This window comes from Cataglyphis hispanica, chromosome 6, assembly GCF_021464435.1.
Source record: "Cataglyphis hispanica isolate Lineage 1 chromosome 6, ULB_Chis1_1.0, whole genome shotgun sequence".
Classification (NCBI taxonomy): Eukaryota; Metazoa; Arthropoda; class Insecta; order Hymenoptera; family Formicidae; genus Cataglyphis; species Cataglyphis hispanica.
The window spans coordinates 2,476,603-2,488,962 of NC_065959.1; the positions used below are offsets into that span (position 1 = coordinate 2,476,603).

The 12,360-nt window shown below is 39.1% G+C and overlaps 2 protein-coding genes across 3 annotated transcripts in view; one reads left to right on the plus strand and one right to left on the minus strand.

Moving 5' to 3' along the window:
• The window catches only part of LOC126850179 (semaphorin-5A), an 84,990-nt gene extending 77,573 nt beyond the window's left edge, over nucleotides 1-7,417 (plus strand). Inside the window, exons 4-15 of one of the 2 annotated variants that reach the window (XM_050592885.1) lie at nucleotides 167-374; nucleotides 624-829; nucleotides 1,060-1,159; nucleotides 1,735-1,934; nucleotides 2,433-2,918; nucleotides 3,171-3,459; nucleotides 3,640-4,006; nucleotides 4,210-4,289; nucleotides 4,394-4,711; nucleotides 4,937-5,345; nucleotides 5,436-5,641; nucleotides 5,718-7,417. In XM_050592885.1, coding sequence (XP_050448842.1) covers nucleotides 167-374; nucleotides 624-829; nucleotides 1,060-1,159; nucleotides 1,735-1,934; nucleotides 2,433-2,918; nucleotides 3,171-3,459; nucleotides 3,640-4,006; nucleotides 4,210-4,289; nucleotides 4,394-4,711; nucleotides 4,937-5,345; nucleotides 5,436-5,641; nucleotides 5,718-5,921 — 3,073 coding nt within the window. In that variant the 3' untranslated portion in view covers nucleotides 5,922-7,417. The remainder of the gene's footprint in view (nucleotides 1-166; nucleotides 375-623; nucleotides 830-1,059; nucleotides 1,160-1,734; nucleotides 1,935-2,432; nucleotides 2,919-3,170; nucleotides 3,460-3,639; nucleotides 4,007-4,209; nucleotides 4,290-4,393; nucleotides 4,712-4,936; nucleotides 5,346-5,435; nucleotides 5,642-5,717) is intronic. The other variant, XM_050592886.1, reaches the window with a different exon arrangement.
• On the minus strand, nucleotides 6,508-11,646 carry LOC126850189 (acidic amino acid decarboxylase GADL1). The gene is made up of 8 exons (XM_050592903.1): nucleotides 11,347-11,646; nucleotides 10,030-10,214; nucleotides 9,369-9,666; nucleotides 8,844-9,032; nucleotides 8,708-8,772; nucleotides 8,226-8,415; nucleotides 7,840-8,009; nucleotides 6,508-7,776 (listed from the first exon to the last, which is right to left on the minus strand). Exons 1-8 carry the CDS (start codon nucleotides 11,482-11,484, stop codon nucleotides 7,512-7,514), a joined length of 1,500 nt encoding a protein of 499 aa, XP_050448860.1. The 5' UTR covers nucleotides 11,485-11,646; the 3' UTR covers nucleotides 6,508-7,511.
• Nucleotides 11,647-12,360: the final 714 nt, after the last annotated feature.

The following is a 12,360-nucleotide window of genomic DNA, read 5'->3' on the forward strand; positions in this document are numbered from 1 at the left end:
AGATGTTGCTAGGAAAAATGTCGCGAAAGTGACAAGCGGAGACATTCACGGCGTCAGTGGGCTTTTAATGGTTTAATAGCGTCTGCTGCCTTTGCGTATGGAACGCGCTTAACGACACGCGGAGAGCACGCGATGATGGAGATGTAAATAAAGTGTGTCTTTTCAGAGATAATTTGTACCGCTTGACGCTGACGTCGCTTACGGACTTGGAGCAGGCCACGTGGTCCGCGCCGGAGGACAAGGTCAACACCTGTCAGAATAAGGGCCAGAGCGTCGAGGATTGTCATAATTACGTCAAGGTGCTCCTCAGCAACGGCAAGAGCCTCTTCACCTGCGGCACTTACGCCTTCAGTCCGTGGTGCGCGTGGCGAGAGGTACGTCCTCGAAAGGAATCCGTCCGATCGGATTCAGACGAATGGCATCTCGTCCGTAACATAACGAGCTCTATGTTATTTTTTTTTCCCTCTTTTGCCTTGCTTGTGCCGCGGATCGTCGCGGCTGTCCATTGGACGACGTCAATAAAAATCAAATTACCTACCGTTATTAGGCTCGACATTATGCTCGATACGGACCTCGTAACGGATGTTGCGGGCGTATAGTTACGGTAGCAATTATGATCGCAGATCGAGAATATAACGAGCGTGACCAGCGAGATGTCGGGCGTGGCCATGTGTCCGTATTCACCGCATGCAAATGTCACGGCGCTTCTCTCGAGGGGTCCTTCGGGCGGCCTCTTCGCCGGCGCGTCCACCGACTTCTCCGGAGCTGATCCTGCGATCTACAGAACGCTGGCATCACCAAACCTCAGGACACGACAATACGATTCCAAGTAGGTTTTATATAAAAAGAAATGCGATCTTGACGCTCGTTACCAACTGTCATATAAATCTGTTGTTTCACCTTGTGTCTTAATATATAAATATTCCACCAAGATTGTTAAAAAATAAGTGAGAGACCAAATTATATACTATGTTGCAAGATTGTTTCGTCTTATTTATCGCGCGATATTTATCGTGCCAGGGGATCATGGTTTCTCTTAAACTCGCGCTTTCCTTTTAGGTGGCTGAATGACCCGCAGTTCGTCGGCAGCTTCGAGACGGAGGATCACGTGTACTTTCTATTTCGCGAATCCGCCGTGGAGTACATCAACTGTGGCAAGGTAAGATCGATTCCGTACAAAGAGCAAATCCGGCATGACGTGTTTTCCGAGACACGCGAGGAGTTGCTTCTCTCGCGCGCGATTAGCGATCTCGTCTCCTCTGACTTGCGTCAGGCGTATATAATTAGCAGCCGCTTACGGTGTTTGTCGAAACGAGCGTCGCATCGCGGATTTTCCTCTCGCGCGGCAAAAAAAATATCATCTCCGGCAATCTCTCGTGATCTTAGTTCGCGCGATGTTTATCATTTTCTCAACCTATCGCCGCTCAAATTGCCGCCTAGGGGTTAGCTTTAATAAAATATTTCGCATCCGCTCGCGCGATCGTATCTTGGTCATGATGATCGCACAAGCGCGAGATTAAACTGCGCTTCAACATGATTAGATTAATTTGTTAAACACTACTCGAGCAACGCAAAAAGTGTGAAAGACGTTTAAAATATTGCTTAAAATTTTATTAAACCTTTATTAGATTTTTTTCGAACTTTCTCTCTTTTATTAGATAAATCATTATTAGATGATAATGTATTTAATCTTGTCAAAAAATGAAATTCACTGATCGTATATTATAATTGCAGAAAATATATTCGAGGATAGCGAGGGTTTGCAAGAATGATCGAGGCGGACAGATTATGATGAAGGACGTATGGACGACCTTCAGTAAAGCCCGTTTGAATTGCTCTCTTCCCGGCGAATTTCCATTCTATTACGATGAGATCCAAGGCGCGGCTTATCATCCAGAAGAGGGAATCATTTACGCGACCTTCACAACTCCTATGTGAGTATCGCTCAGCGATGCGATTAATTTTCAGGCGCATTAATTGTCATCTGTGTTTATGTCTGCGCACAAACTCCAGGGAGATGCAAGAGACGGTAAATGACAAATTGATTATGCGATTTCGCGAAACAATTTTATTTTTTATTTGGCGCAAGTTGTAGATTAAATTTAGTCAGCCTTACATTCATTATGAATTGCAGATTTAACATTCAAGCCTGATTAATTTTAATTGAATAATTAAAATTTAATATGCTCTTATAAGTTAATATGAATTGAAAAACAGTTTTATTTGTTATTCATGTGGTTTATTACATTTTCAGGATTCGCATGTAGAAATTTACGCCAATTAATGTCCATAATTTTTTTAATATTCGGAGCTTATCATTACGCTCTTTATGCTTGTTAACAATGGAATGAATTTTCGGATATGGAAGCTGCAATTTCTTCGCCGGTTAAACGACTGGACTTTAATGGAATTCTTTTTTTCTCCCATCACAGTAACGGCATCGCAGGCTCCGCAATCTGCGCGTACAACATGTCGGCGATCGCCGCTAGTTTTAACGGGCCTTTCAAGTATCAGGAAAACGCGGGCGCCGCCTGGGAAAGGAGACCGGTCGCGCATCATAATCGACAACGCTGCGGCCCCCCGTCCAGCACCGCGCCGCATCAGATCATGGACAATCAGCGGTACCAGTTGATGGACGAGGCGGTCCAGAGCACGATGCTGGGTCCGCTGCACACCGCGACCCTCGAGCGATTCACCCACATCGCGGTGGACGTGACGCCGACCAAGCTGCACCGGAGCGTAACGGTCCTTTATGTCGCCACGGCGACCGGGCTGATCAAGAAGATTTCCGTTTTGCCGAGAACGCAGGAAACATGCATCGTCGAGGTTTGGGGACCGTTGCCTTCGCCGCCGATGACGATGCAATTCCTCAAGGACACGCAGAGTCTCTACGTCGGCATGGAAATTGGCCTCTTGCGGTAAGACAATGAACATTATTTTCTTACAAGAAATAGGATTAAAAATTCGACTCTCTTTGTATTTCCTTTGAGCCGTGATTGATATTACGTGCACATTGATGTAAATATAGATATCGTAAATCGATTTTTAATCACGTTATCAAAAGTAACAGAGACATTCATCTTTAATTATGTTTAACGTATATAATAAATATTATGTGCGCTTTTTTAATGCTTCGCTTAAACCGCACCATAATATCTTCCGCCATTTAGCATACCTGCCGTTCAGTGTTATCGTCATCGGAGCCGTCAAGCGTGCCTGAATGCCCAGGAGCCGTATTGTGGATGGAACGAGCATCTCATGAAATGTGCGCAGGCACCGAAACAGAATTATCTCGCAAATCATTGGCATCAGGAAGTCACCAAGTGCCCAGTGCTCACCGATCCTGTCGACGGAGGCTGGAGCGCTTGGAGTTCTTGGTCGCCCTGCCAACATGGCATGGGGGAACAATCGTCCGGACACAGTCACGCTCACTCTCATTCGCACAGTGAACACGCGGAGGTTGGTATTTATACATTAGATACATTGAGGATATCTTTAGTCTCGTTTAAAAATAAGATCTAATATTGATAGTTTATTGACGTCTAACATAACTGGATGGAACTTTGAAATATCTGTACTATCTTTAATTACAAGTATTTTCTCTATCGATGAAAATGACGTTTAAAATCTGTTCTACAGAAGATTGACACATGCCAATGTCAGACCAGAGAATGCAACAATCCTCCGCCGCAGCACGGCGGCGAGAGCTGCACGGGTGCGCGTGTCAGAGTAACAAATTGCACCGTTCATGGCGGCTGGACCGCCTGGTCAGCTTGGTCGGCCTGCTCCCAGACTTGCGGTTTTGCGATGAAAACTCGCCGGCGAACCTGCACGAATCCGGCTCCTGCGTTCGGCGGGCGCGTTTGCGTCGGTCACGATCACGACGATATCGTGTGCATCGATCTGCCGCCTTGTCCTGTCCCCGCCAAAATCACTCCGCCGCCTCAGAACGGACAGTGGTCGACCTGGGGCCCCTGGCACGCGTGTTCGCGACCGTGCAATGGTGGTGAGTATCTAATAGCAGCACCGATAACATCATTTTACATAATAATACCTATACAATATAAAAATCTAAGAAATTCTTAATGAAATGTTTTGAAGAATTAAAAATTTCTTGATGTATTTTAGATATTTGTATAATATGGAAGCAATAGTTTATACTTTTCTATAACATGAGCGTTTATAAAATTAACAATTCACATTTTATAGGAATACGTATTAGGAAGAGAACCTGCGATAATCCGTCGCCGAAGAAGGGTGGCGTTGAATGTCTTGGATGCGATTTTCAGGCAAGTGTTTGAATGTTTCGTGAAAAAAATATTTCTTTATTCCCTAATGTAGATTTTTTTTTTATACCAGACAGAAATTGTTTGACGAAAGTGAATTTTTTTAGGTTGAGGAATGTAATACTCATGAATGTGCTGAGACAAGACGATATTCTGGATGGACCCCTTGGTTGGCAGTGAATGCCAGTTTGCAAAGTAGCAGTACGGGCTATCTGGAGAAACGTTTTCGATTCAGCTGCCGCGCACAGACGGATGATCCGTCAAGCGTGCGAGTGCAGCTCGCCAAGGAGGAGGAAAGGTATTGTAGAAATGATGGGTCTTGCCAGAGAGGGAAAGACGCAGAATCTATCAATGAAAGCGGCTGGGGTGAATGGTCTTCTTGGGGTTCATGCGATCGTCCTTGCGGGCGAGGTACACAACATAGAGTAAGTATTTGTCGTAGTTTTATTGATGTCTTCTAACATATACATAGTAGTGAATTTTGTAAAACTGCTTGATTCATAATGTCTTCAGCTAAATAAAAAAAAAAAAAAATTGTTAAAATTAAATATTATAGATTATTAAAAAAAATATCAAATGTATAAAATATCAAATTTACAAAACCACTGTTGTTATATTTAAATATGAAAGCGAATGCCACGTTTATATAGGTGAGGCAATGCGAGTCGCCACCATGCGAAGGTGGTCTCTCTGCACAGAGTAGAGTCTGTAACTCGCATCCGTGCCGCGTGAATCCCGGCGATAGCAATACAGCAGAAGGACAATGGTCATGTTGGACGGAGTGGTCCGAGTGCTCAACGACCTGCGGTGTCGGCGTACGTACTAGGACGAGAGAGTGTCTCGGTCCAGAGAGCTGCAGCGGTCCCAGATTAGTTAGGGAGACTTGCGAGATGGCCAGTTGCGAATCGCTAGCCGGTTGGGACACATGGTCGCGTTGGACCCCGTGCGACGGCGATCATCAACAACATCGGAAACGAACATGCCTTCTGCAGGGACCCGGCCTGTGCGAAGGGCCAACCCGCGAGACACGCGATTGCCTTCCGGATTGCATGGACAACGGTGAGAATGCGTTGTTGGAATGCGCAGTTAGGATAAGGTTTAAAGTGTTTGTTTGAAGTATTATTGAACGTGTTGCATATGTTTTTCCAGATGTAAATGCCTTGCCTTCGAGCGTGGAGAGCTCGGGTATGACAGTGGGCGCATTGGTGGGCAGCTGCATAAGCGGTTTTGTCACTGGCTTGGCATTAACCGCAATTCTGTGCTTCTTTTACTTGAAACGACGCAAACCGCGCATGTCAGGGAATCCGCATTATATCAGTAAACAAAATCCTTACGTCACCGTACCGTTGAAAGAGGTAAGAGACTCGAAAGAGCGCACTTGGATACTTGAATATGTTCTTGACACAGATACTTGAAAAGAGCTAATTACAGGTAAATGCAAAGCGACAGCCTAGCTTTTCGGGCAGTACTAACGGAAACGGAACTCTACGCGGTAAAAATAATCCCAACGTTAACGGTCTCGGTAGTCCTAAGCTATATCCGAAGAGTCTTGATTACGAATCCGCCACCCTGAAACGGAACAGTCACGGTCAGCAACATATTCGTGCTGATCTCGACCAGGACAAATACTACTAATTAAAACTACTAAACGAGTCATGCGCATGAAGTCGTGCGAATAGTGCATTGTTTCATTTGTACTCTGATTTTTCCGATCGCGTGTGATCTTCGTGGAGGTGAGTCATATGTAATGTTGCTGACCCCGAATGTTAATTCATTCCACGCATTTGGCAGCTGATGCAAATCTTATCGATCGATTAATGTTCGATTGATATTAAAGTGACGCATGTGTGATTTGAGGACTTCCGCGTTACAGGAAGAGTGTATCTACTTAATTAAACTAAGGCGATCAAAGGAGCGTCTATCTACAAGACTATATTTTTTTAGTGCTAATGTTAGTGATATATGTTTTCCGCCGCTTTCGATAATTAACGACAATACTGCGACTGACGGCGCAAATTTGAGATTGTTTTATATTGAAGATCAGAAAATTTGAAACATATTTCGGTACGGACATGATGATGTTTTTTTTTTTTGCAATTGCCACGTTTTAAGGGACAGATAAGTATGTTTCATAGTCGAGTAGCATTTTTTGCGATGCATCGTTTTCGGAACAACGCAATAACTTCTGGAGGATAACCCGCAGAGAAAATCATTGTTTCGAGAGATTTTATAAGAGTTTATTTTTGTTTTTGTATATATGTATTCTTTCCCAAAATAAGAGAGATAAAGAATGCAAACGGACGAAATCGAGAAATAATTTTGCTCATGCCTGGGCATTTTTTGATTCATTTGTATAAAGTTTCATGATCCTTCATCCCAATGTGAATATTCATAGATAATATACTTTATATATAATGTAAGATTATTTCTACAAGAGAAAGGAAAACAGGGAAACGTGTCTATAACACTGCGATACGTACATGCGATTACACAGATGATTAGACTATTAAGAATCGATTGATTGAAAGTTATATAAATACAAAATGTGTTATATATATATTCGTCTTGAAGAATGAAAATTTGTCTTTTATGTTTTGATTTAGGAGAACTATTGAATATTTTATTCGAATAATGTAGTGCCATGATATGGAGTTGTATATAAAATGCATCTTCTTAAACATAGCTTTATGACGATGGAACAAATATGCGTACATCATATGCGTGTATAATATATGTGTAACGATAAACACATACGTTGCGCGACGATTGCGTTTATATTGGCTCACATTGAGTCGCGTGTATGCATGCGACCATTAGATTAATTTACCTCTGCTTGCCTCGATGAACAAAATTTTTTATTTAGAACTTAGAAGAATGTCTTCCAGGATGCTAAATTAAAAGTTTTTGATCGCGCGTTAATTATGTCCTACATATGAGATAATTATATAATGCTATGAAAAGAATGTAAGATAATATACAAAAGATAGAAATTTTTGACATAACGTTTGATGCTGTATAAGATAAAGTATCGTTATCAAGGTCACGTGTATATGCGATTAATAAGTACTGTATGCGATGCATTTATTCGCGTATTCATTTGCAATAAATAAATATTCTCCTTTTTAACAGTTTTTAGAAATTAATACTGAATAAATATTCCTATATTCTTAATGAGAAAAATGAATTTTTAATATTTCATTATATGAAGCTCATGATTAGAAGAGATTAAGACGATTCTTCATCTAATTTTAACGCAACTTCTTGAATCTCTTTAATAACGAAATCCATGGATGATTCCGTGGGCGGTGGTTGACAAGTCACGACCATACGAAAGAAATTGCCGCACTTCTCCCTATGTAATAAAGGTGTGTAACCGATCATGACAGATCCACGCAAAGTCAGACGTTTCTTTATCTCAGTTGTTGTATTGTACAGCTGCTTCCACCAATTTGAAGTTTCTGGCTGACCAAGCATCTTCGAAGGTATATACCTGAAATGAAATTCGTCGTAACATTGATCGCGAATTTCGTAATAATTATGTAAAATTGCTTACCAGAAGCAAATGGTGCACAATTGATAATTGGACTGCACCAACCGGAAGCCAGGAGTTTTTTGAATTTGTTTGAAGAAATATTCCACGCAGTGCATTGCATTATCCACCAATAGTCCAAGGCCTATCGTGCCTCGAGCTTTCCACATTAACCAAAATTTCATTGCATCGACCTTGAGGCATATCGGATAAATAAAAAATCATGATTATTTCTTAGTCAAAAAATGTGGTCTAAATATTTATACAATATTTTAATTTTAGACATCTTTTTTCATAATCTCTTAGATGAATTTTTTATATACATGTATATACATATCAAGAATAAAATCTTTAATTTATTGTGAGATTAAATATTATAATATCTTGGAAAGATAATAACTTGTAATTACCTTTCTACCGCATTGCACGCTTTTATCACCTGTATCCCAGCTGACGTCGTAAAATTTATCCTGTTGGAAAAGATAGTATGCCTTGTAACAATTCGCTTTGTGCAATGCTTGTTCACCTTTGACCAGAAACAGGGAACATTGTAGCGGCGCTCCAAGCATCTTGTGCGGATTCCAGGCAACCGAGTTTGACCTAAACCAACAGTGTCACAGAACAATACTTGATCAAGGAAAACTGGCACATGCTGATTAATCATTTCAAGTTGAAATGTTTTTAACACACGAGGAAGGAAAGTCTTTTTTGATTGATACAAGTATTGCTTAACGTTTCCTTGAGAGCAAAGTTTTTTCAATTTAAGTAAATTATGTGGATAATATTTATGTGACGACTAATGACAATTTCGATTGCGAATAATCACTACATTAATTTTGAACATTTGTCGCTTTCTTTCCTCGACAGCGCTGGTAAAAAAGCAGTTACAAACAATTCAATGCCGCGTAGTCGACTTCGATAATGCTCCGAAAGCAGCAAACTACCACCGAGACAAGCCTGCACAAGAGATCTCTAATTTAGATTACGTTGCCTCTCGAGCTAATAGCTCTCATACAATTTATACGAACGTCTACGTGTAACCAGATGTTCTCGCTGCGACAGATCTCGGCGATTTCCAGCAATGGATCGATAGCTCCGAGGACGGTAGTACCGGCAGTCGCGTTCAAGAAGAACGGTAAGTGTCCGTCATTCTTTATTTTTTTTATAATTTCCTTTAGGTCATCCACTTTCATGCGACCATACTCGTCTGTCTTTACCTGTGATAAGAAAAATTTACTCTTAAAGAATATACTCTTATACAATCAGTATAGTTATAGAATTTAATCTAAACTTCATTCAATTATTATATTTTTTATGCTTAACGTTAAAAATAAAAAATAATTTGATAAACAGAATTCATGTAATACTCTTAAGTTGCGAAAAATATTTCTGAATATTATTCGACATCCAGAATACCTTTACAAAAGATAATATAAGATAATATAAATTTCTAACTTCTTTTCTCTTTCTTAGAAGATAGAATATGATAATATTTAATAAAAAATATATCGTTGTGTATATTCAGAGATTAAAAAGATGAATGATATTCGTACCTTACAAACATTATCGATGCCTATACCTAGCCAATTGGCAGCTTTCGAGATCGAGTAATGACTGTCTTCGCTGGTCAAACAGATTAGAGATTTTCCAAAGCAAGAGATGCCCGATCTCTTGGTTTCCGGAAATCTCATGTATCTGGCCATCATCATCGCGTACATGTTTGCTATACTACCACCTGGACACATTATACCATCGGCAAGCGGCATCGATGGATAGCCCACGAGCTGCAACGATTTCTTTATCACCTCGTGCTCTATTAAAGTAAATACAGGTGCGACTTCATATGTGTACCTAGCAAAAATATATTTGTTATATAATTGTAGTTAGTTATTATTTATTTTGCACTTCATTTTTAGGCAGCAATATTTTTGTAACTTGTTAAGAGCATTTTAATATTAAAGAGAGTCTGAAGTCAAATATTTTTGGCGATGATAAGGATTTAATATGTGCTATTTGCGGTTGTGCGATAAGTCATGCGTCGTCTGAGATGCAATGTTAGCAGATTAGCGACGTAACAATAGTTATGTAATAGCTTTGATTATTTATCGCGTTATCTCGAAAGTGGCAGACGATGTTGCATTTTCAAGTGTACGTAGAAAGTATATTGTTTATTATTGCTGAACATTTCTTAATGAAGCATGATACTTCTCTTACTGGCTAGTGTTTAAGACCTCCGTTAACCAGGAGCCAACTAGCCCGTATTCGTCAACGCCACCGTAGAGTTGATTATGAAAATGCGGATTGCTCGTTTTCACGGAGTATTGTATAATCTGACGTATCAACGTCTCCAGTTGCTTCTCTTCCACTGGATTTTTATCCAAAGAAAACGATATTTCATTCTACACAAAAAATAACATTTGATTAGAGAGGAAACAATGATTATTCTATCATCAAAATTAATTTTATCAGAATCATTATAATCTGATATTCTTTCAAGCATTCTCTGTTGTAAATAATACTCTGTTGTAAATAATAATAATAATTGTAAATAATACGACAATTTATTATCCGAAATAATTTTTATATTTGATTACACCAATCGAAATAATTATGTGATTATATCTATCGAATCTGTAAATTCATTTATTTGGAGAAATATTTTTTGTTTTCTTACAAATTATTCTATTAATAAATCAACTTAGGCTGATATACTCTTATGACAAAATATTTGTCGAATGTTGTATGGATTGGCTATCAGGCAGAAAATTCTTAGAATTTCAATAGAGAAACTCTAGGAATTCTCTGTTCAATAAGCATACCTAACAAATTCCTCATACAACAAATATAATATGAGCCTTAGAAGAATGATGCATTGCATGGCAAAGTTTTTCGAATAAAGAGACGGTTTGTCTGGCCAACGCTACACATAATGATAACAACGTTATTAATATTATAATCATTGACCTCATAATAATATCGGAAATTTTTATGTTCTAATAATCACATCGTATCAATAAATATTCCACATATTATACAAGGAAATATTCTGTCGTGCATTATAGAATATTTTTTACGCTAAAATCTATCGCTGCTTATGTAAATGGCATCGCAAATATTCACGATAGATATACACAATAAATATATACAATACGTATAAAATAAAATAGATAGGTGTAATAAAATCTATACTTTTTTAATTAATCGCTTAACGATTTGTGTTATATATAATATAAATTATAAATGATAGAATCGTTATTATTGATTATATGATATTATTAAACTTTATTATTTATTTAATGGATTTATTGTTAATTAAAACACGGAGATGACAGAAACATAAGATGAAAATTTTTATGGTGTATAAAATAATGACAGTAATAACAAAAACATGAATACAAACGCATTAATAATATAATATTAAGATATAAAATACATCTCTCTTGGTAAGTATATAAAAGAATGACAAAAAATTCAGATATAAGCAGCAGGAGTAAGAAAAGTTTTAACGTGAGAGATCAAACTAATATTCACCTGTAATACTTCGGGATGCGCAAATTGTACGACACGTTGATCGTCCGAACGATCGAAAACATGTTCTTCTTTGAGAATCCTCAGAAGATTCTCCAGCATCGTGACGACATTGTTGGTAATTGACTCGTTCCCAGCCATCGCAAAATGCACACTGAAACGAAGCGAGCGAGCCCACTGACTAACCAGTCAACAAATTCATCGGTCCGCTTGTTGGGCCCCTTCCATTTCGACTATGAGGGGATTGCTCTCTGTCGTGGTCGGATTGAAAACACATCGTATGTTTGCGAATCTCGGCAACTCCTCGTTCCTCCTCGCTGCAAAAATTCCATTCACGCGTGCCAATTATATTCATCATGCACTTTGCCTGTCCTCGAATCGCATAAAAATGTAGCGGAAGTGAATCTATATCTAATTTTCTAGAGCAGTTAGATTTATGAACTTGTATGAACTTGCATAATATTGCATCATTTGATGACTGTTGAAATAAATTACTGAAGAGTTTTATTTATTCTAAAATAGAAAAAATAGAAAAAACGTAATACAATAACACACTTTTAAGACAAGTATTTTTTTATAATCTAATATTTTTATTTGACATATATATTGTCATTTCATCATAAAATTTATATTGTATTACAAATATTATTATAATATTATGTTCGAGATTGCAACGATCTCGAACTTCGCATTTTTGTTGCCGCGCGACCGCGTCATCGCCGCGCGCGCGATGCGAGATAGCGTTTTTTGCGATCGAGCGAAAACGCGCGCCAACAACAAACATCGTCGCCCTTCTCGAAGGATCTAAGGTAAAATTGCGACAAACAAGTCACCTAAAAACTGTCGGCGGAAATGACTAAATTTCGGGGACCTTCTGGATCCTTCGAGAAGGCGACGACAGTATAAAAGTAAGCCGCCAACCGAGCGCGGCGCATTCCGCTCAGAGTACTTTTGACGCGTATACGCTAGGCGAGTGAAATAAAGATTCGGTCTCGTTTATTGAAATAGACATATTTC